The sequence below is a fragment of the Chelonia mydas genome, chromosome 11 (assembly GCF_015237465.2).
Source record: "Chelonia mydas isolate rCheMyd1 chromosome 11, rCheMyd1.pri.v2, whole genome shotgun sequence".
NCBI lineage: Eukaryota > Metazoa > Chordata > Testudines > Cheloniidae > Chelonia > Chelonia mydas.
The window spans coordinates 61640062-61664839 of NC_051251.2; the positions used below are offsets into that span (position 1 = coordinate 61640062).

General features: G+C 40.7%; 1 protein-coding gene across 2 annotated transcripts in view; it reads right to left on the bottom strand.

Annotated features, from left to right (window-relative positions):
* INO80D (INO80 complex subunit D) overlaps positions 1-24778 on the bottom strand; it is a 58558-nt gene that overhangs the window by 14776 nt on the left and 19004 nt on the right. For both annotated transcript variants that reach the window (XM_007071839.4, XM_037912219.2), the window contains exons 4-10: positions 21768-22516; positions 18355-18463; positions 8559-8783; positions 6342-6451; positions 3517-3650; positions 1852-2069; positions 1119-1276 (exon numbers count right to left, since the gene is read on the bottom strand). In XM_007071839.4, the coding sequence (XP_007071901.2) occupies positions 1119-1276; positions 1852-2069; positions 3517-3650; positions 6342-6451; positions 8559-8783; positions 18355-18463; positions 21768-22516 (1703 nt within the window). The remainder of the gene's footprint in view (positions 1-1118; positions 1277-1851; positions 2070-3516; positions 3651-6341; positions 6452-8558; positions 8784-18354; positions 18464-21767; positions 22517-24778) is intronic.

Below are 24778 nucleotides of genomic sequence, written 5' to 3' on the forward strand. Positions count from 1 at the left end.
CTTCCCATTCTCCACCTACCAGACTGGAATGGGGGGAGCTTGGGGCTTCCGCCATGCGGTAGGTTGGTGGGGCTAGGGGCTTCTGCCCAGTGGGGAGGGAATCCAGGGGTTTCAGCCTGTGGGAGGCACCTGCCAGGGCTCGGGGCTTTCAGCCCCGCTCTTGCTGAAGCCCCGAGCACTGGCAGGCGCCTCTCACAGGGCTGAAGCCATGAGTCCCACTACCCTGCCGTGGGGCAGAAGCCCCAAGCAAGCGCACTCAGCTCTCAAACTTCTGAAGATTACTGTATGTGGCTCGGAGGATCAGTAAGTTTGGCCACCCCTGCTATAAAAGCTTAAATATCTTTTCAAAGTGTAATGCCACATAGTACTCAGATCAGTCTACAAAGTCCATTTTGCTTATTATGTTATAAAAACTACTTAAAAATGTGGATGGTTTTCTAAAAGACATGTTCTACAAATTAATTCAGGGAAGTTCTGTGGCCTTTGTCATACAGGAGGCCAAACTATATGAACATAATGGTCCCTTCTGGCCTTGGACTCTATGAATAACCTAAATTTTATTAACAGGATTAAAATGCCAAATTCTGATATCACGTCAGCTCAGAAAAGTGACAAAAAGCGCAGCAAGAGGTTTCCAAAACTCCTGGTTGTTCTCTTCCAAGCCTTTTCCCACCCTTAGTGGGTGCTGAAGTCAAACACACACAAATTCAGATGTATTTCAGCTCACGAGCAAGTTTCACAGGTAATTTTTTAATTTCTGTTTTCCTTTGATAAAAAGACAGACATTGATAAAATAGGGTTGTAATCCCAGTCACAGAATGTTCTCTTACTGAGAATTTGGTTGATTAAATCGCAATTGTCAGCGACATGCAGAAGAGCACAAAATCAATTATTAAAATGTTAAATACAAACAAACAAATAATCACACATGCATGTCTTCTAAAACATGCTCTTCTTAGAGGTCATGTATAAGCAGTGGGTTGAATGTGCGCTCTTTGTCTAAATAGTTCTCTTTCCTGAAAGAAAGCAGGTGAACCCTCACATGCACATTTTAGACTGTTCACTTCCTCACCTCACTATTTGTATTAACTTTCACATAAATTAAAACAAAAATGTACCTTCAAAGAAATCAAAATCTTGCAAGTCATCAGGCAGCCGTGGTAGGACATCAGAGAAGTCCTCCTGATTCAATTCCAAGTCATGTGGAATGTCTGTGATTTCATTGGCGATGTCATCGGGCAGCTCATCTGTACTCAGCTCTGGTGTGGAGGGGCTCCTGGAGAGACAATGTTAGTCACACTCTTAAATCCTGATTTCTCACTACTGCAGCATACTTTACGGAGGGTCTGTTTCAGTGTCTGCTCTCTCCCTCCTCGTCCCCCTACCCTTTTTATGTTTTAAATCAACAAGTGGAAAGAATGCCTTTTAGACAAGTTTCATTAAAAAACTATTCAATTTGTTCTACTAATGACACTTGTAAGTTGTGCATCAGCAACAAAACATTTTATCCATTTAACCAAACCTTTGTTGAGATCTGAAATTAACATTTTTGAATTTTTCCTTTCAGCAATGACAGAGATACAAGACACTTGAAGATGTTCATTTCAGTTTAAACACCTAACAAATTTGGAAGGTCAAAATATTAAGTGGTGGAGAAAAGAAAAAGGAAAGTTCGCCCTTCCTCATCTATATTTAGCAGACCTAATTAAGCCCATAAAATTGGAGCTGAGGTGTGTCCAGCTTTCATTTATCCATACTCTGTACAGCGTACTGACTCTGCCGCCTTTTCCTATATTTCATTTTTTAATTAAAAAGTTAAAATAAATAGAATGAGGCACCACTGGCACTAACCGTATGTGGGAGATCTCCACTGGCAGTGAGATGCTGGTGGGCATGCTGAGGTTCCCTTGGGGCACTGCAGGAGGAATAGGTTTCTGGGGCCTACGTGGTCCCCTCCTTCTCTTCTTCTTGTGTTTTTTGGTAAGTGCAGGTGGCTTCGTTTTTTTCCTGGGTTTCCTCTGCTGCTGGTGCTGAACTTTACGGGAGCTGTCCCCTCTCAAGAAATTATCCTTTTGGAGAAAGAATGAAGGAAGAAAGGACACATTAGGATCCAATGCAACTTTCTTTTCTTGCCATTCCCAAACACTGATACATAAGGTGAGTGAAGAGAGGATCTTTCTAACCGCCAGCCTGCAAATCCAAGTGTGGATATGAAAACCAAGTTGCTTCCTCTCCTCCTCCTGCATCATCACAGAGAACAAAGAGCATGTACGTTACATCCTTAGTTACACCTATGCAACCTCTCTGGAGGCAAATGGGGTTGCACAGGTTTAATCAAGGGCACAATCTGAGATGTTTATTACTGGTAATAATGAGTGAGAAAGAACGAACCCAGCTTAATTCTCCGATCGGGTTTGCAGAGCTGGCAGTCAGAAAAAAATCCCACACTATTTGCATCACCGAGGTACAGCAAATATGGAAGCCCACAGTGTCATTTTTAATGACTGTGTCAGAGTAGAACCACAGTTTAATGCACATAAACTCCAAAGTAAAAGATTTGGAACACCCCAGGTAAGTATTAAAAGAATGAACAATATTGGGGTGACCTGGTGGCAAGGATTTGTGCAGCTAGGTGTAAACCAGAGTTCTAGTCACGTTCCCACTGCTGTAAATGGCCGAGAGCACAGAAGAGACATAGTAAGTGCTGTAGGACTGAGAATTGGCAGGGGACGCAGGTGCACAGCTGCAGGGCCTTGTACTCCTGAAGAGCAACCCACTGGCCAATTACAAAATGAGCGCCATTTTACAGGCTCTGAAGCAAGTTGGATTCAGTCTTCCATTTTGATTATGATGGTTGTGACACAGGGCTTTGATGTGCCAAGCAAAGGAAAAAATGGGGGACAATCTTCAGGCCTCTGATAGGGACACTGAGGATTTACCTGGAGAGAGAGAGAAAAAAAAAACTGGATTAAAACTTTAAGGGTCTGTGTTACACCAGTAAAACACAAAGGGAACCTCAGAGTTAAAGGTGACCCAAAAATATTTTTGAAAAAAATGAAATGACAGGGGCTAAGAGGCAGCGGGCGCATAAATTATCCTAAAAATGCTGCTTTTGGGGGAGGTAGGTGAAGATCAGAAAAATCAAGGATATTGTCTCACGTTCCACTGGTTCCCAGTCTGTTGCTATGCTCCAGAATACACCATGCTGCAGGGTCATAGCTACTGCGATCCCACAGTCATAGGCAACCTTACATATTGCAGCCTGACGCTCTCTCACTAGGTTTTACTATACTATGATTTTATGGAAAGGTCAGGTCAATTTCTATTTTTTAGGATATCCCCTTCCCCTGCAAAAAAAAAAATGTATATTTAAAGCTATTTTATACCCTTTGGGATATAATTCTGGGGAGGGAGTGGGTGTAAAATAGCATAGCAGTTGATAAACCCAGGCCAGATATACAGAACTCCTGGTGACCCCAATTTGTTGGAACAGTTACAGCTGTGGTTTATACTTACCATTTTTTTGGCATGTTCTTCACACAGAGGTGTCTGGTGTGTAATGTCAAAAACTGGCACAGAGCACTGCTGTCCATCTGCAAACTTGGCTGTGCAACTTGAGAAGAGCTGCTGAGAACGGTTCAATAGGATATCTATGCGTTTCTGGGTCAGGAACAACACACCAGATGGTGATGGAGAAATGCCAGTATGATAAAAATCAAAGCCTTGAATTCTACCAGTCCATCAAGATGTTATTTTTAATGAATATCTTAACTTTGTTATTTAAGTTGAAAGCTAGGTACGGCTCAAACCCAACTTTTCAAGTAAAAAGTTGCATTAATGCAGCATTGCTAAGGATTTTATCATTTGTTATGAAGGGTTCATTGATGCAGCTATTTTGCTAATGAGTTCTTAGGGAAAAAAAAAAAGGTATTTGTCTTGGAGACTCAATCAATAGTATCAGTTTGGAGCACTGTAGTCAACAGGACTATTTCCTGCTGACTGTCTCTATTAAAACATAAAAAAGAATTTTTTAATTTCATCCTTTAACATAATTTTTGGTATTTACCTTTCTTTCTCGAGAACACAAAAAGTTTTAAGATCCTTCCTGCTCCTCTGAAAGCAGATATGTAATCAGACTGAAAAGGTCAATTAAATCTAAACTGAAACTTGTGTTTTCAGACGTTACTGAAAGTCAAATACGTATTTCACAGTGGTTTTTTTCTTTCTTTTTCAAATAACGTTAGCATCTTTCCTTCTGCCCACAGTAGTTCATAGTCAAACTGCTGCTACCATCATAAAAGCACAGGGCAGGAAGGTACCTTGAGAGGTCATCAAGTCCAGCCCCCTCAGCTGAAGCAGGATCAAATAAACCCTGACAGATGTTCTTAAAAACCTCCAACGATCGAGATTCCACAACTTCCCTTGGAAGCTTATTCCAGAACTTAACTACCCTGATAGAATAAAAAAATATAATATAGAATAACAAAGGAAAAAGGGAAAACCTAAGATTGGATAAGGCAGGAAACAAGTATCTGAAAATCATGGAAAGACTATTTTCATTATGGGGGAGAGGAGTGAAGGGGAGAGAAAAGCAAAATCAAAACATTCTCCATTTCTCTGAACTGGACTTGACACATTGCAGAATAATATTTTTGTGGGACTGGGGGAGTGGTTGTATTTGTATATATGTTTACATATATAATATACACACACACCCTAGATCCTTTAGGTGCAGAGCTCTTTTGAAAATCTGACCCCATGTATCTAAGCCTTGTAACTGCCCCACATTTAGGCTCTTGTTCACAGAAATCTGTATTTTTAAGATATAAAATTAGAAATCAGCATTGTATTTTGCAGCCATTGCAGGGACAAGTAACATGTCCCGCAGAGCTGTACTACGTCTGTGGGGGCCAAAGTGCACCATCAAATACCCACCCACATCTGCCTTATTACCTGAACTTTGCAAGGCCACACAAAACTGTCAGCTCCTTTCAGATACAAAGACGCAGCATGAGATGTAACTTCCCGCTGCCCGCAGATAGTAAGTTACAAAAGCCAATTAGCTCATCATGGACAAGCCTCAAAGCCCTTTACAATGTATTGGTACCCTCATTTTACAAACAGAGAAGATAAGGCATAGAGAAGCAAAGCGATCTGCTTAAAGCCAAACAGCAGCCCCCTAGGCCTGACTGAGGGCCCTTGGAGACCGGGAAGCTGAACCCAGATCTGCCCAGTGTGCCTTCCACTGGACCATGATGCCCACATTGGATAAGACTGTCAGTGGCCACTGATAGCTTTTGATTTCAACTGACATTAATGTATCTTAAAAATGTATAATAAGAAGAGCCTAAATGGGCCAGGAATAGTCTGTGATTTCCCCCTCTCAGAGGAACTGATTTTAAAAGCTTTTTATGGTAACTCAGTTTTACACCCAGCATTTTAAGAGACTTCGCTTTTGTCCTGTCCATTTAGATCTTTTCTACCCTTTGTGTTCATTCCCCAACCCTTATCATTTTGCAGCACTCCTTCGGTTCCAAAGGGGGCTGTGAATTCACACCTATAGTTCTGAGGGGAGGAGGAGAGGGAAGAAAGCTTCGAAAAGATGCAAGTGGGTCTTTCCGGTAAGAAAGAATACTTAAAATAATCATTAAAAAAATCATGATAATAATCAGCCTCTCTAGCCTCCAGGTTCAGATATGGAAGCTGGTTTTGACTCTTATTAGGTTCCCCCACACATACACACTTTTTGAGGAGAATGCTACACCTCCGCAGATCACATTTCTTTAAGGTTTTCCTGAAATCCCACGCATTCACGTACAGGTTCTTCCTCACCCAGAGCTATGTCCTACGGACTTCTCATTCTTCCCCTGCACAGTCTCATTTAGCAATGTAGGCCATTAGAACCTTCACCATTCATGCACTCTAGGCTACCACTTTACTCCACAGTATTCCTAGTTTCTGCAGACACAGCTGAATCCTGTAAGACCATCCAGACATTCTATGGAAAGCTACCACCCTGCACAAGAGCAGTGCAGAGCACACCCTCCCATCGAAGAATGAGATCATCGGTAAAGTTGCTGACAGGCACCACGCTGAGTTCCGGGGGTGTGTAACAGTGTAACTTTGACAAATACCAGTACCTTGAACTCTGGGTCTGCTCTGCCTATTGTGAATAGATCGCGTCCCACTACCTGTAAGGAGACAGACACAAAGCCAAAACAGTTCCGGAGACATTCGCAAATAAGTATTTCTGATACAGCGTTATCTGTCACGCTAAAGAATGAAACTTTATCAAGGGTGTTTCCTTGCTCAATGAGCACAGAGGGGAGGTAAGAGGATACGTTGAAAACAATGCCTGGTGAATGGAAGGGACTTGTTAGTGCACTGTTCACCCTTCACAGTTCCACTACACGTTGTTGGTTCTGCATCTCTCTGCTTGGCTTGGCTTGTGCTGAAACAAAAAACACATTACAGGATGGAGTTTAAAAAAAAAAATCCACTGCCAGCAGATATCCTGGCATAACTGTAACACTAAACATGACAAAGTGAACCAGGACACTCTGGATACATCTGTGTGGTTTACAGTTCACATTTGTGTAGTTATTTACTCTCTAGAGCTGGATACAGGAAAATGTAAACAAGGGGCAAGGGTGACATTGGTGTAACAGCATTACAGAATGAGGCAAGCAAGACTTCCTCACAACTGTTGTTTGTTCATAGCATCTGACACAACCAGGCCCTGAACCTGATCAGAGACTCCAGGCATTCAATGCAAATATTAAATGACAGAACCCAGAGTTGCATTCTCACTGAAATCCACCTCACATGCAGAAGGCTTGCACAAGGCCTATGCAATGCAGAAAGGTCCTATGTAAGACCTCAAAATAGGATTGGCCCTTTGCATGGGGTGAATTTCACCTTGTATGCATATTATTCTCAACGCTGATTGAAAGTTCTTTGCAGACATTCCAGCTACTACCCTTAGGGCTTCATCAGCTGTTTTAAGCTAGATCACAAAACTAAGCAAAATAATTTTAGTAAATATTATCATCCCCTAAGGCCAACATGCAATATTTGGAGTCACAAAATCAATTCAGTTCCTACACTTCATGAAATTGGAGCAGTGACTATAGAGCTCTATTATTTTGCTAGACTACCCCTGATTTTTCATTCACGTCTAATTACACAACTAATCTATTTGCTACAGATTAGACTTTACTTAGGTTACCAAATAATCTGACCAAGTTGCACTGAATTAGCCTAATAATTCTGGCAAGGTTTATCACGTAGCTTAAAGTTGGAAGACATTTATTTGTGTATTTATTTTTAAAAGTTCAATTAGAAACCATTTAATAAAACTGAGGTTCTGAGCTATCCTTACAAAATGGGAGCCTTTTCTTCCAGCCTCAATGTATCCCCCACCAAAAAGCAGAGCCCTTAGTCCTTCTTTACCCCTCCAAAGGAGCTTAGAGCACCCCCATGCAGAGTGCTCTGTGTGAGGAGGGTAGAAGCTGCTTTAAGCCTACTCCTGCCACCTGCCCCCCGCACCCATAATTCTCTTCAGAGTCCCCCAGAGCCACATGCCTTGTGAGTGAGGATAAAACCAAGCAGAGGGAAGCTTCTGGTACCGAAGACATAACACCAGGATTTGCACAAATATTCTATACAAAGCAACTCCATGAATTACAAGAACTGGAGGGATGTTGACATTAACCAAAAGGAAATCCCACAGAAAATAACCTTCAGAGTTGTTAGAGGATATTTGTTTCACTGTTGAATCTCATTTAATGTTAGATTGAGTCAAATCTAATAAATTATGAGAGCGCCTGATGATATGCTAGAAAGAGGTAAAGGGAACACAGACTTTTTAAAAAAAAAGTCTGAATTGCTGAGGGAATTTGCAGAGAGGAGCGTATGTTTCTGTAAAGCATTTAACTAAAAAAAACCCAAGACATGTGGGTGGGTGATCAGTTACAATGACAGAATCAGTAACAAAAACCAGAAGCTAAAATACTCCGGGTAAAATCCTGACCCTAATGAAGTTAATTAGAATTTTGCCGTTGACTTCACTGGGACCATGATTTTATCCTAAGGAATTAAAATCGTGGGCGCGTGTTACTGAACAAATGATGGGGGGAGGGATAGCTCAGTGGTTTGAGCATTGGCCTGCTAAACCCAGGGTTGTGAGTTCAATCCTTGAGGGGGCCATTTAGGGATCTGGGGCAAAAATTGGGGATTAGTCCTGCTTTGAGCAGGGGGTTGGACTAGATGACCTCCTGAGGTTCCTTCCAACCCTGATAGGCTATGATTCTATGATCCATCTTCTACACTGCACAGCTGAAAAATGCCTAACCTTTTAAGAAATAAACTGTGCTTTAATTTACTGTACTCTACTGATAGGCCTTTTAATGTCAGAAATATTTTGCCTTCCATATAAAGGGTCCATGTGGATATTAGGTTGAAAGTTCAACATTTCAACTTAGCCTGCTTGTTTCACTGCTGATTCTCATCCGGCCTTGCCTACTACTGCAGGCAGGTTGGTGTGTATGGGCTCTAACCTGGTCCAAGTGCATGTAGCTCTTCGGAGTTCCTGTATCAGTTGCCCAGCACATTCCGGCTCTCTGCTGGCCGCGTGCAGCAAAGCTTTCCGGAGCGTATGCCGGCATTTCTTCTGACGAGATTCTGCCCGCTCCAGGCGGCAGAGGTGCTTATATTTCTGCTGAAAGTAAGTGCAAAGTTGGGTCATCCTGGAACTCCTGCTATCTGCATCATCGTCATCTGACCTGTGAAGAAAACACAAAAACAGATGGTCTTTTTCAAAGAGAACCAAATTTATAACTCTCTCAGAATTATTCAACAAACATCTTTCTTCTAATTCCACACATAGCTAAAGGCTAAAAATAGCCAGGGATATGTTCCCTAAGAGAAACTCAACCAATTCAAACTGTGGGAATCCTTTTAAATTTTAAAAGGTATTTAATCTTCTTGGTATGTCAATATTAGAGATTACATCAATTTATCTTTGAGTTTGAGACATCTAAATGTCTGGAACTTGCTGTTAAAAAGAATATTGTTAACCTTTATTTACTGTAAATGTCTCAGCAAATGAAGTTACAGCTTGATTTAAGCTGCAATTATGGAAAAGAGAAAACACTCAGCGGAAATTGATGGAAGAAAGGTCATGCCAGAGAAATATGGTTGAATTCTAAGAACACAGTACCAGACAGTTGACCTCTCTTCATGGATGATTTTACTGGGTAAACTTTTTTCTCCTATTTCCCCAAAAAGCTGGCTCCAAGTTCTGCTCTAACCTGCCCTGGGTTTACATCAACGAAATTCCAGTGACTTTAATGAAGTTACTTCAGCTTTACATTACTACAAATATGATTAGAGTCTGGCCTCTGATATTTACTGCCCAAATTGACAGGCACGTATGTTGTTCGCAGTGTTACTGTAGTTGTGTTGGTTCCAGAATATTAGAGAGACAAGGGGGTGAGGTATTATCTTTTACTGGACCAACTTCTGTTGGTGAAAGAGACAATCTTTCGAGCTTATGGTCTTATATAGCTCTGGAGTGAAATCCTGGCCTCACTGACTGCAGGGGCAAAATTCCCATTGACTTCAGTCGGGCCAGCATTTCACCCCTGGTGAATGAGAATAACGCCAAAGTCCATGTAGAGGCACCCACCTGTACCCGAGATGATTTTTTTCCCTTTGTCTTTAGTACACTGGGCAATTTTTTAAGTAGTAAAACTACAAAGCTGATATTAAAGACCATTGATGACTTCCCTGTTATGTGCTGTAATTATGAGATACAGTAAAAATCACACAGCTATGCATTAGGTATTTAGTTAGAAAGCAGAGTTTACTACAGTGTTAATACACAGGGTAGTGAGAGAGTGATCTGGGTAGGCCTATGCAAGAAACTGAGTAGAAGCATGAATGGGGAGCACCCAATCAGTCAATCCCTATTTACTCAGGAAGGTTTTGCTTCTTTTAGTTTCTTTTTCTAAATGGCAAAGGACACACACCATAAAAATACCCAAACCTGCCAAACATGCTCAGTAGAAGTAATAAAAATCATCACTGGAACTTTTTTAAATCTAGGATCTCTCATGGTACCAAGCAGTCAGCTTCACCCTGATAACACTCAGCAAAACAAGGTTTATTACCAAGGAGCACTGGAGTGAATTTACTTCAAATAAGATATTCTCTCTTCAGTCTTCTCTGGAGAAAATAAAACTTGGCAATTTTTGCTAAATTTACCAAACCTAAAGCAAAGGAGTTAAAAACTGAGGTACAAAGTGCAGAGCTTGATCAGCAAGATCAAATGCATTGAAATCCAAATCTCTGAACAACAAAGTGTATTGCAAAACTAGTTAAGGACAGCGTAGATGCTGACCATCAACTGCAATATTTATTAAATAAAATAAGATCCAGAAATGTCAGAGTGGTAGGTGCCCCTCTTAGAGAAAGGAGTTCAAATTTAATTTCTTTTATGGAAACACTTGTGCCCAACATTCTCAGTTTAGATGTAAAAGTTCCTCTCTGTTTAGGAAAGCCTACTTAATACACATCAGAAAAGCCCATAAAAACTTCCAGGGAGGATGCACGATCATAACAGAAAAATAAATCCACCTATCTATTTTTATGAGAAAAACTGACCAGGTTATAACTTTCCCTATTAAATGCAATGCATATTATTCTCAAGAAACAGCCATTACAAGAACTTAACCAAATATATCCACTGCTAATTAATAATTATATTAACTGATAATATTTTCAATTTAACAGTATCCCTTAAAATATTTAGATAATGATTATAACAAAAATAAGAATGCAATGAATGGGTTAAAATATCAATTTGATCTATATACAGAATTGCATGGCTTTTTAATTATTTTCCTCTTTCTTTCTTTCTTTCTTTCTATTTTAAACAACAAGCATGGGGGAGGAAGATGGGTGGGAGTGAGTACCTTCTCCTTATATGAGGCAGTCAACACAAAAGTATGTAATACACACATATACTTATAAGCTCCTAATATTTATATTACTTAAAATAATATTATTCGCAACTGACCATTAACCTTAGAGAAAGGAAACAGTCCACGTTAGAAAGTGAAAGTGGTTTTGGAAACATTTTGCTTTCTGATTTGAGTGGCCTTCTTTCAGAGAACGTCTTTACAATTATAATAAACCTTTGACTCACCTCCCATGCAGCTGAACGTAGAAAGGTCAAAATATGTATAACTCCTTTTGACTGATGAGATGATTCTGAAAATCACAAGTTAAGAGGCACACAGAGGCCCAGAAAGCACTGCAGGAGTGGCTCTCGTACTTGCTGGGAGACAACCAAGTTTTAAATACTACTTAGGACTTTCACTTTCAAGCAAGACTAGCCAAAACATATTTATACATCCCAAGAGACTTTAAAACTGCAGTCACTTCCACCGTTTTTTGTGTCAGAATTCAAAAACACATTTTATTTTCACCCTTCTACGATGAGCTGTTTAACCAAATTACATTTGAATTATTCTCATTAAGCACGTGTAACTGAGTACTATGAACCAGGATTTAAAGTCTGCCATTTCACTTTTACAGTATTGCTGAAACTGCATGGAAGTCTTTCAATGAACAACCAAACATGCCGTCTTTCTTAAATAAGTGAAATTGTGAAGGCATAGACTAGGCCCGGAGGCCCCTGCCATACTCGTCCCAAGAAAGGAGCAGTGGAGAGGTCCTCCAAGTAGGTTAGAGTGGTTGCAAGGGAAGCAGCCAATCAATCAGAGAGGCTGCAGGGAGCAGCCAATCAGGGCCTAGGAGGGCCTTATAAAAAGGAGCTGCAGCACCAGAGACAGGCAGTTCCTTGCTGGAGCTAGAGGAATGAAGACAGTGTCCCTGGCTGGCCAGAGGGAACTGTAGCACAAAGGACAGCTCAGTGCTAGCAGGGACTAGGGGAGCAAGGAAGCGCTCCTGGCTGGCTGCTGGGCCTGAACACAGAAGAGCCCTGAACTAGGGTAAGGTGTCAGTTAAGGCTGGGGCTGCAGGGAAGTGGCCCAAGGAACTGAAGGCAGTTTTGCTAAAGAGACACAGTGGTGTGTGGCTGCTATTCTTAGGGTCCCTGGTCTGGGACTTGGAGTATGGGTGGGCCCAGGACCCCCCATAGGCTACTGGGGAAGGGCCTACAATTGGACAGTAATAAACCCCTAGAAGAGGACCGAACTGTCAGAAGGCCTAGCTGGAACCATTGCCTCCAGGGAGGAAGCCCTGGGGGTATGGCCCGATACCAGGGCCGAGACTGATTTAAAGACCACGGCCACACCTGACCAGAAGGGGGTGCTCACAGAGATGGGTGCCACGCCATTACAGGCATGTTCAACGGTATGTACAACTCAGAAGTGTTTAACCCTGAAGGAATAAATGTTGACTGTCTACCATGAAAAATGAAAATGGCACTACCCTATAGAAAGGAAGAGCAAACAGATGGTGTCTACCAATCCAGTACTGCTAAAGTCAACAAACGGAGCCTTGGAGAGTCCATAGTGTAAAAAATGTCAGACTGCTGGAAAAGGTATCCAAACTAGTTTAGAGGGAGGTATCTGATTTTAGGAGAGCCAATACTCAGTAATCCAACATACAGAATGTCCTCTGTTTTTAAAGTACTGTGATAAACAGCTTCTCTTCAAGCCAATGAAAAGTTCCTGACTTGAGATTAGAAGTAAAATTGATGCATATGCCATAACCCAGTGGTTCTCAAACTGTGGACCCTTTAGTGCTGAGAAACAAGAAATGTGGAGTTGGGAGGAGTCCTTAAGATGGTTTTCTTTCATGAGGCAGCATTCAGAATAAAATGAGCTGGAAAAACTAATAATCCCAGCATTACCAGTGTAGAATCTGCAAAAGACGACATAGGCCTAACTGCATTCTCTCCATATGCAGCCATACTTTGCCAACTGAAGCTCTATGATGGTTGCTATTGCAGCTTCTGAGGAGGGTTTTAATGAAGACTCTTATGTGGGGGTAAAATCTGGCAGGGGAGAGAACAGGGCATGCCAAGTAGCATGAAGAAACAGACAGGACAAAGGTGACTTTCTCTGCAGGGTTTGCCATTAACTAGCTTAGTGTAGTGACCTCTTGTGAATTATTTGCAAAGGCACCACACTACTATGGAAGGTGAAAATATACAAAGTATTTTTTAATTGGAAAAAGTCGTCCTGCTATCGGAAGTAACAAACAAAGGAACCACTCTTTGTACTGTTATTCTTTACTACAGAGTAACCAAGAACCCTGCTCTTCCCTCAAGAGGAGATCTGGACTATGGTACAGGCTAGCAAAACACAGCTGTTAAATAAATATATAAATAAAATCACTCCAGTGTAATTCTTTTGAACATTATAGGAAAAAATCTTTAGAATCTTTCCACTCTTTCTTCTGCCATTTCTAGTACCTCTTTTTTTAAAGTGTAGAGGCTGTATTTATTTGGTGGGTTTTATTATATGTTATTGCCATGCAGTATGCCAGAGGGACGGAGTGAGGATGAACACTAATCATCTCATTTGTTTGTTCTGTTTTTTAAATTCCAAGGAAGTACCTTGGTGTCAGAGGCTGGCTGGCCCTTTACGGTAAGGCAGACTCTGCCTTGCCTGTGACCAGACAGTTACCCCGCTGATGGGTATGATGGAGACTTAATTATAATTCCTGATCCCTGCTGTGGTGGGATCAGAGGGAGGACTACTGAAACAGAGCCGTGAACTCAGTCAGGAGACCCAGGAGAGGAGCAAGAGAAGGGCCTGATAAACTGGGAAGGGCCACTCTGGGAAGGGCCTGATAAAGTCAGGCTGGAGGAGACCCACTGGTGAACAGGACAGGCCCTGGGGGGCCTGAGTCAGGACCTAAAAGGAGCAGGAGGATCCCTAAGGTAAGCTGCCAAAGTCCCTGGGGATGAGAAGCAATGGGGGAAACTTGCTGGAAAGCAGCAGCATAGGAGAAACTCTGCAAGGCCCACACATACAGGTAAAGAGCAGAGAACGTCAATGTAGCCAAAGAGGGTGGGAGAATGATTAGTTTGGATTTATTTGAATTCACAGTTGGATTTTTGTTACACCAGAAGAAAGCTTCTCCTAAGAAGTGTCCTGACTGGAAGACCAGGCCATGGAAGATCCAGCAACAGAGAGTGACCACCGCAGGGCTGAGGAAGCCGTCAATAGGGGTTCTAGAGGCAAAGTCCCTTGCAGCATCACATCCTGACACCAGTGGGTGCTATGGCAGTGGTTGCAACTGTACACGCTTTGGTAGTTTCAACACTTCTGCAGCGCGGATGGCTGTAGGCTCACTTTTGAAGGCTACTATCTTTCTTGGGAACTGATAGCTATGATGGAGAAACTTTACTTCCCATTGCTTTCAGTGGCAAAAACAGTCTATTCTGATCATTTTAGACAAACTTCAATATATACATTGCCAACAAAGTTGTTCAAATCTGGATTTTGTTTTAAATAAGCTTGTTTTTCCTTTACAAGCAGATGAGGGCCAAGGTCAAATCATCCATGGTGTAGCTTCAGGGAGGGCAATAGAGTTGCAAGCAGGGACCACTTTGGTGTTAGTAATTGTAGATGAAGATAAGGACTGTTCATGTCTCACCTCCCCCAGGAACCAGTGTTCCGATGAAGAATTTTCCCCGGCTGAAACAGGTTTCCCAGCAAGTCAGTTACTCTTGATTTTAACTCTAGTGTTGCTAACTCAGAATTTTATCAGAGAGTCTTGCAATATTTGGTGTTTTTCTTCAAGGCCCTAAACCTGAAGTCCTGTGAATACACCAGAATCTCAATTTTCATTTTAATAATAATAATAAAGTAAGTGTATGGCCCCCATGTTTTACACACAAGCTTCAGAATGTGACCCTACAGATTAAAAAAAACAGAAGGCAAACAAACTCCAACGGTTTTATTTTCAAAATCTCATGAATTTTAAGGCAATATCATGATTTCTGAATGCTGAGCCATACCATCACTGAAAACTCTAACTGAACGTTACAGAGGAAATTTTTCCCTCAAGGAGAAGTATTGAAAACAAGCCAACCCGGTGAATGCAGAATTGCACTCAAAGTCAATCACTTGCTTCTATGGGTACGTCTACACAGGGTTGGAAGGGACCTCAGGAGGTCATCTAGTCCAACCCCCTGCTCAAAGCAGGGCCAATCCCCAGCTAAATCATCCCAGCCAGGGCTTTTTCAAGCCTGACCTTAAAAACTCCTAAGGAAGGAGATTCCACCAACTCCCTAGGTAACGCACTCCAGTGCTTCACCACCCTCCTAGTGAAATAGTTTTTCCTAATATCCAACCTAAACCTCCCCCACTGCGACTTGAGACCATTGCTTCCTGTCCTGCATCTGCCACCATTGAGAACAATCTAGATCCATCCTTCTTGAAACCCCATTTCAGGTAGTTGAAAGCGGCTATCAAATCCCCCCTCATTCTTCTCTTCTGCAGACTAAATAATCCCTCACCTCTCCTCATAAGTCATGTGCTCCAGACCCCTATTAATTTTTGTTGCCCTCCGCTGGACTCTTTCCAAATCCTTCTTGTAGTGTGGGGCCCAAAACCGGACACAGTACTCCAGATGAGACCTCACCAATGCCGAATAAAGGGGAATGATCACGTCCCTGGATCTGCTGGCAATGCTCCTACTTATACAGCCCAAAATGCTGTTAGTCTTCCTGGCAACAAGGGCACACTGTTGACTCATATCCAGCGTCTCGTCCACTGTAACCGATAGGTCCTTTTCTGCAGAACTGCTGCCTAGTCACTCAGTCCCTAGTTTGTAGCAGTGCATAGGATTCTTCCATCCTAAGTGCAGGACTCTGCACTTGTCCTTGTTGAACCTCATCAGATTTCTTTGGTTAGCTTGCTATCAATTTGAGTAGCTATTTAAATTAGTAAGGCAGAGTCACTTTAACAAAACAAACTCATCCATGGAAAAGTTTAAATTAATATATACTCAGAAACAGAGAACATAGTGCAGAATGTCAAAGTAGAACAAGGAATAGATGTTTACTTAATAACAATCTTTACTGAAGCTTGACAAATAGAAATACAATTTTGAAAGATTGGAAACAAGAAAATGTGTCAATGTTTATTCATAAACAAAATTAGAAAAGGTGCTGAAGAGTAGAACTCGGCAGATTAAATAGAAAAGTAAGAGTTGCAAGTGCTGTAAAAGAATTGATCAGTTATGGTCAATGAAGAGGATGTTTTAGGTGAAGTGCACAAAACGTTAAATGAAATAGAAAATGTCAATTAAAGTTCATACTTTTGATCAACATATGAAAAGAACATGGAGGATTCAGCGAAAGAAAAACAACCAACCAACCCAAAAACAAGCCAAGATTAAGAAGCTAATGCGCAACCCCCTTAAAAGGTGAAAAAGAAAATGGGATGTAAGTAACGTTCCAATCCAATGTCAAGGACGGGGAAGAGTTCTTTGATTGGACACTTCACCTTTTTTGAAAGTTATATTCAGTTTAAAAGATTAACTGGAAAACTATAGTCAGAATGGAAGTATGTCTATTTGATCCCTAATGTTATGTTCCCTAATAGCCAGGCTGTGAGGAATAATCACCTAAAAAAAAGCTATACCATAGCTATATTTTAAAAGTATTTGTAACTTCTATGAAAGCTCGCTGTTTTTCTGCCTAGTGATCCCAAAAGGGCAACCGACTTTCATGCCAGCTAAAAAAAAAGTGTTTTTTTATTTGGGGAAAAGGAATGTTAAAGGGATGTTTTTGGTCTGCTGATTGTCACCAAAGTTTGGCTTGGTGAGGGCATTCACCATTCTCTCAATTTTGATCGCAGCTTTGCCGTTCACCATGAAGATGCCTTTACAAATTGGTATGGTTTTCTGCAAGCTGGTGTCCTAGCCATTCAGTTTTGCAGTTTTAAATAACACATTTGCAGGGGCACTGAAGTATTACCACCACATCCATCCATGTCTTTTGGAAGAAGGTGCAATGCTTTTAGACACAAGAAAAATATCTGGTTGTGTACTGAAACTGAATCATAATATAGAAGCTATAACAAAACTTATCAAGGCTGTGATTTCATTTTGTGATTAATATGGCTCAAACTCCTTTGTTCTAGATTATCTCAATTTAACTACAGTACTCTGACTTTACTCTCTGCGTGGTAAAATGACATTAACAGAGACATATATGATCATATCCTGTTGCGAGACTGCACAGTCATGGATTAACAATGTTTGCACAACATTTTAAGCCATTCTGCACCAGCAATACAAATGTACTGCCAGTTTGTAATCAAAATCTAGAACATGATGTTACTGGTTAGTTGATGGAGGCATAATACCACTTCGCAATTACCAATGAAAAGAACAGTTATACAAACTATCAATCCCATATTCCTCTCTACTGTATCACAAACAAACAAAAATACTACTAAAAGGTAGTAAAAACAGAAAAGATAAGTTCTGATTTTGGCCCCAATACACAAAGTCATCCCTATTCAACAAAGCATTTCAGTGTGTGCTTAAATCCCATTAAGTGGGATTTAAGCACGTGCTTAGGTGCTTTTCTGAATCTAGGCCTTTATCCCTGCCTTGCTTCAGCAGCAGACTGCAAAAATGGCACTTCTCCAGTGGTTCTGTGGGACTGAGTCAGAATTGTAGCTCTTACAAATAAATGCACTGAAACAATCCTCATGGGGAAGGGGTGGGGGGGGGGGTGCGTGTGTGTGTGAAAACCTTTGCAGAATCTTAGCCCCCGTTAAAATAACTTCCATTCTGTCCTGGGCATTGCCTGAAAATGACATTTGATCTTTTTAGCAGGATTATGATAAGACCAAACTCAAGACCAAAAGTGAACCTAATGTCTCCAGAAGCAAAAGAACAATTCAGTGACAAAATTATTGATTAGTACAATTTTCAAAAGTCAGAAACAAAAGATTTTGAAAAATACTATGCAGGGCTGCTATGATAAGGTTTAAAATTCATGCTCCCATTTTATCTACTAAGCGTTACTCTACTCTCTTGGTACATTAGTTTTTTTTAATTAGTCTCTTCTTCCAGAGAAGAGATCAGGTTTATGTCCTTATCAAATGTAAAATGGAATTTAGAAGTCTACTCACAGTCTGTTACTGTGATTCCCGATCTCATTTCTGATATCTGGGGCACAGCTTCTGGATAGAGCTCAACAACTAACAACATGTTGACCTGGTTCTGCTGTATAATAAAAGGTCTTGATTCAGCAAAGCACTTAAGCCCCACTAACTTTGCTTAAAGTAAAGCCCATGTTTAAGTGCTTTGCTGAATTGGGGCCAATACGAACAATAAAAGAAGGATACTTACTCATGTCTTTCATATCTGAGAGTTTCCCGGATAGACCATGCAACCTGGTATGGGGAAGTTTGCTCTGAATCCTCCAACTCTTCTCCACTGTCTTCAGACCAGTCCAGCCCTGAGTAGGGGAGAATTGGAAACATGAAGGCTGGATGAAGAGAGACTGTAATCCTCAAATATCTGTGAATAACCTGTGGCAATAACCACTATCAACAGCCTCTGCCTATTCTAGGTCGTACATAGCATAGTAGTGAGGATACATTATATTAGATTCATCGTGTAATTTTCTCAATAACCTACGGACAGTTATGACAGCAGCTTCATTACAATGTACAAACAGCATTTATCAGCATTTTTCAATGACCGGTTTGTTACCCCTTTAATATCTTTATTGGCCTTCTTTGTCCATAAATATATTAAATAAAAACCAAAACTACCACCAGTCTTATGTAAAGACAAATATTTTCTCTGTTGTGCTCAATGTTAGATTTTTTACAAATGATAAAGAGGAAGCCCCTACCATGAAGAGCTAACAGTCCAATAATTAATAGTCTATGGTCTAAATAAGTTACATAACCCGGTTTCTTATTTCTGTACATTATAGAGTATAGACCCTCTGTTCCCCCAGCTGAAAAGCACGGAGAATAGCAAAACCATGGGAGAAAGCTACAGGGACAGAGCTACACAGCTACACAGTATGTGTTCCTCTGTTCTTTTCTGTGTAAATCACCTGCCATCTCCACCAGATATCAGTAAGAAAGGGGCTCCTTCCGCTCCAGGGGGAAGAGACAAGAGCTGGGGTCAGTCACTCTTAAGCAGCATGTTCACCTTCCTATACAGCTTAAGTACACATAAGAATACCAGATTAATTAACGATTTTTGGAGCAGGATCACTTCATTCTGTGATTTTTGTGTCCCTCATCACCAAAGAGCCCAGGACAGCATCCTACAGCACTGCAGGACTTTGCTGAAAAGGGCGACCAGGAAGGACCATGGAGGAAAGTCCCTCCAGATGTCTGGGCAAGATCAAGCCAGGGTTCCTATAGATTCTCATCTTCTGCATCTTTTCATGGCCCCACCCTATCTTTGCTAATCCCTTAGAGCAGGATGGGAAAACGCAGTCTCCCTTCCAAACCAGCTATTTTTTTTGTTCTTCTCTCATGTGTTTTTACATATGGCCCTAAATATAGAGCAGGAGTAGGGGGCAGAGTGTTAAGGACCATTTAATTTTTTTAAAGCTTATTACTGTTTTTTATCCAAGAAGATTTTGGGCCACGTTTCCAACCCAGGTGTCTAGAGGCTGGCACTCTAATCAGTATTCAGGCTCCTTTGTGTTAATTTAGGAGCCTAAATACAGATTTGGGGTAAAAATTTCAAAAGCACCTATGTGATTTAGGACACAGGACTTTGACTTTTGAAAATGTTACCTTTGTGCCTATTTTTAGACATTCAAGTTTGGCCCAAGTGTAAATGCTAAGAAACTTGAAAAATTTCTTGCACTTAAATTTATTTTACTTGAAAAATAAACTAGCTAAACTGACGTTCCATAAAGCCACATGCACAGTGGATACAGTGTAATCAATTTTTTGGCATAAATTAAAAAAAAATCATAAGTATGGCTGTTAAATCTTTTAACTCCTGAAAAGGGAATGCGGAGCATTGGACCTTTTTTCCACTTTGTTTATACAAACATCAGTTTGCATAGTTTTACTAAAAAGTAAGGGTATCTTTTTAAAGATTCTGAAAGTAAGATTCATATCTTGTGCCTGTCAACTCTAGTACTAGGTATTTTCTTAAATAGAAATCCCAGAAGTTTTTCCACCAGGATAAAAAAGTCTCTAAAAATAGTCCATAGTGTGAGCTTTCAAGTACATACTTATCTACTCCCACACAGCTAATGTATAATTAAGTTCATTATGTTAATTAGCAGTTATAAAATGCTATAATCTTATCTTCATTTTCAGATTTATTATAGCATAACATTTCCACAATTTTATATTTATACATCTGATAAAACATTTTCCTAAAACCAGGTACAATAGGAAAAGTTATTTTTATAGGAAGTGTTATTGTAGAATGTGACACGCATCACACATAGAATGCTACTCTTACACAGGCTCATGAGAACAGGTGACTTTCTAACCTATTTGGGAATCTTGACACTTGGGATGTTCCTGGTATCCTCATTCCTCAAATTAACTGCATTATCCAGAGAATCATGAAACAGTTCTTTCAGAACATCCTCCCTCAGAGACATGCTGTAGGATACTCATTAGCTTCCCAACAAACAGCCAAATTGTCCCAAAGGTGCCAAAAGGCAAATCTTAACAGCAAATTAAAAAAGATTAATTGAAATAGCAAAAATTACAGATGTTTGTGATGTGTGCCACTAGTTAAATAATTGCCCAGAGATACTAGAAGTAATTTTTTTTTTTTAAAGACACAAATGGTTTGCTGTTTCTGTTTCTATTGTTTTGCATTTCTGGTTCTTGTTTCTCCTATTTACTGCCCACTTTCTTACCCCTGTAAAACTAAACAATAATCTAAAGCTAAATTAAAAAACAAAGTAACATTAATGGTGTATATATCTCAACCTCCATTTACAATGGAGGCAACAAGCCAACACCTTATCCATATTCAAGCGCCTCTTAAAATTGCAAAAAGCCCTATTTCCACACGCAGAAGTCCGTAACATAATTTAAATTAAAAACAAACTTAACATATAGGCAGTTAACACAATGATTAAGACTTATTACTGTAGTGTCGGGATAATAAGTTAATAATAGTATATATTAGTAATGGGTAAAATGGACAACTTCTGCACTAAATCACGGAAAAACCGCACCTCCAGAATCAGCTTCTGAATCCTCATTCTCTAGTGGAATACAACACTAGACTTTCTTTTACTGAATCAGATCCCATATCTTAGCAGTTTGCACTCAAAATTCCCAATAAAGTCAACTGCTGTTTTGGGTGTGCACAGAATGCACAATCAAAGCCTCAAAGTTGTATCTGCGTTTTCATTCGACAATCTCCTTTTTTCATTAGTTTCATATTTGGGTTTTACAACACAGGCTCTAGGTCTAACATGGTCTATATACTCAGTCAAGGAACAAACAGGACCATTGTTACTGCTTCACTTGAAAATGTTGTGATTTAGAAAAACAAAAACACACATACACACACCTGAGAGTGAGTTATACCTCAGTTTGGCCTCTCAAAATCATTAACTAGCATTTTTTTTTTAAAAAGTTATAAAGAATAAAAAAAAGTTGTAAAACAGATGTGACCTGCCTATACATCTCTTGACATATTTTCCCCTTTTAGAAAGGTATAAGTACATGTCCTGATGAATTTAAAGGCATATAATCTCATAGCAACCTGAAAAAACAGTACAGTGATGTATGTAATTATCTACCTACCTAAATGTGGAAACAGATCAGTTTCCAGCTGCTGTTTTCGAGTGCACAGTTTCACCAGTCTCTGTAGCCGGCTCATGCAGGATGAGTGTGGAGAGAAGGCTGTGGCTTTCATGAGGACCCGATCAGTCCTTGGTGGGTCCACGACAGGAGCCCTGGTGGGTGGCAGGAGAGGCAGGGGTCTCTTGTTAGACATCTGCCTTGCTTGTGCTATAGTGTGTGTGGTGGGTGCCACTCCCTGCATTGGTAGGCTGGTGTTCTGAGGTTGAGGTGACTTGCAGACGAAGCCCTGCGGTAGCCCTATAGGCTTTAAAGAAGTTGATAAAGGTGGCAGATGGGAGTGCTGCTGCTGCAGTGGCTGCTGCTGCAAAGGTGCAGGAAGGGGGCTAAAGTGCTCTTGGTGAACTTTTAAAATCTCTGTTTCTCTCTGGCGCTGCCGGTTTTGGGCCAACTTGCTCTGCAACTTTTTCCTCACCGTTGCCCCTTTCTTTAAGTCATCATCCTCTTCGTTGAAAGCAAAGGGATCATCTAACTCTGCTTCCAAGTAGTGGAGAGGAAGCCTAGCCCCCGGTGGAGACAGGGACATCCCATCCAGTCCATTGGACATCTTCAAGGCCAGTGTGGGCACTGTCAGACTGAAGGCCATAGCATCCATCTGGTGCCTGACCTTCACTTCCTCTATTGGATCATTCTTTTTCTTCCTCTCCTTTTTAGGTATAAAGCCAAGTACCTGTAGGTGGCTGTTGCAGTACCTTCAAAAGTGAAAACAGTAAGTTCCTTTTTTCTCTTCTTTTAAACAAACACACTTAAGAAAGCAAAAAAGATGAAACCACAGACAGGAAACCCCAACAACAACAACAAAAACCATCTGACCTGCCACTGAAAAAATTAGATTATTAACTCATGTTTTGTGTATTAATGAGTTTCTACAATCACATCCCATGTTCCAGGCCCATGATATAAAATAAAAACTTCCACATGAGAGAATTTATCATTTCCGGATTTTTAAAAAAAGTCTGAGAGCCAAATACCTATCCTTTCAATAAATTAAATAAATAAATAAATAAATAAATAATCTATCCCTCATATCCTTAATGGACACATGGCAAGATGAACTAGACAAATGGACTGTATGATACTTTAGAATAGAGGTTCTCAAACTGTGGTCCGTGGACCATTAGTGGTCCGCAAGCTCCATTCAGGTGGTCCGCAGATAGTTCCCTTTAAGGTGCGCGCCTGGGCGGCCGCACACAACAGAACGAAGAGCCATTCACCTAATTAGTGGAGCCGCGCAGGCATGGCTCCACTAATTAGGTGCCTGGATCCTGGAGAAGATGCACATATAAGGTGAGGTGGTGGCCTTGGGGGGAATAGGGAGTAGGTGTGAGAGGGTAGTGGGGTGAGAAGACGGGGTGGGGGGAATTTGGGACGTGCAGGGCTGCGGTGGCCAGAGAAAGAGGCAACTTTCCACAGCCCCAGGGCTGCGGCTGGAGAGACCCCCAGCTCCTTCCCAGCCCCAGCTTGGAGGCTGCCACGGCAGGGGAGAGATCCCACTCCTTCCCAGCCCCAGCTTAGGAGCTGCTGCGGTGGGGGAGACAGGGAGAGACCCCCCACACTTCTTCCTAGCCCCAGCTCGGGGACTGCCGCGGCGGGGGAGAGAGGGCACATCCATTGCATTAGAAAGGTCAGAATACTGACATTAAAATATGAGTTGTGTGCTTTTTATTTTTAGAACAAAAAAACGTTAATTATTGGGTTTTTAAATATAGAGGTTTTATTCAGAGTGCTTTACAATAGTTAGCTAATGGTACAAGCAACGTTTGGAAAGATCATTAAGTGGTCTACCGAGATCCTCAGCAATTTTCAAGTGGTCCGTGGGAAAAAAAAAAAGTTTGAGAACCACTGCATTAAAATATGAACTAAAGGGCCCTGATAAGAAGAAAGTTATTAAGGGCCAGTCAAATGGAACCATTTTAAGGCATCCCACATTTAAAAGTATAATAGAGACTACTACCCCTGCTATCAGGCTGTTCTTTCACTATGAGTGAATTTGCATGGTTTTAGTGTGGTGTACGTTGTAAAGATAGAGTTAATACGCTTCTGTAATTGAGAGACAAATTACAAGACGCTTTTTCCATGGATAGTCTTGAATTGGAGATCTTTGTTGAGAAGGGCCACTAGTTGTGTCTGATGATTAAGCAACTAAATAAATGGCTTTAGCTGTATGCTATTTTCCATGGTTAAGTACGTATCATAAAGAGCAACTGAGTAAATCCGATCAAAAACTATATTAATATAGGCAAAAAATTTCTATCCTGTCATCACTGTGCATTGCTTATATAACACAATGAAAATGTACACACACATTATAACGAAAATGTGTATTTCAAGCTGCTATAAGATGAACTCTTTTCTAGTTAACTTTACTTTAAAACCACTGAAAGTTTCTCTCAGATATATTAACACTAAAGGACTAGGGGTAATGATGATCTATAGTGACAGATGACATACTAAATTAGGGGATCTAACAGATAAACAATTAATTCTAGGCTGCCTAGATACTCTCGAACCATCAGGTGATTGGGAAATAGCGACTATGATTTCTCTGTACCTGTGTAGAGTCTCTGATGTCAATGGAGGTCTGCCTATTTTAAGTTGCAGGATTGGGAACCATAATTCTTATATTTAAAAAGAAAGATTCAAGGAAGGAGGTTGAAAATTATGGGCTTGAAAGTTTAACATCTATATTAAAACCTGGAGATATTTATTGATAGCTTATGGACATGTTTGGGGAGGTACTATTTAACAGCTATGAGTCAGTATGCATTTTTAAATGAAATTATTTTTGGTCTATGTGGAAAGTAACCAATTGATTTAATATTTTCAAAACCTCATGACAAAATTTAGCACTATAGATCAGCGGTTCTCAAACTGTGGGTCAGGACCATTTTAATAGGGTCACCAGGGCTGTCTTAGACTTGCTGAGGCTCGGGGCTGAAGCTGAAGCCTGAGGG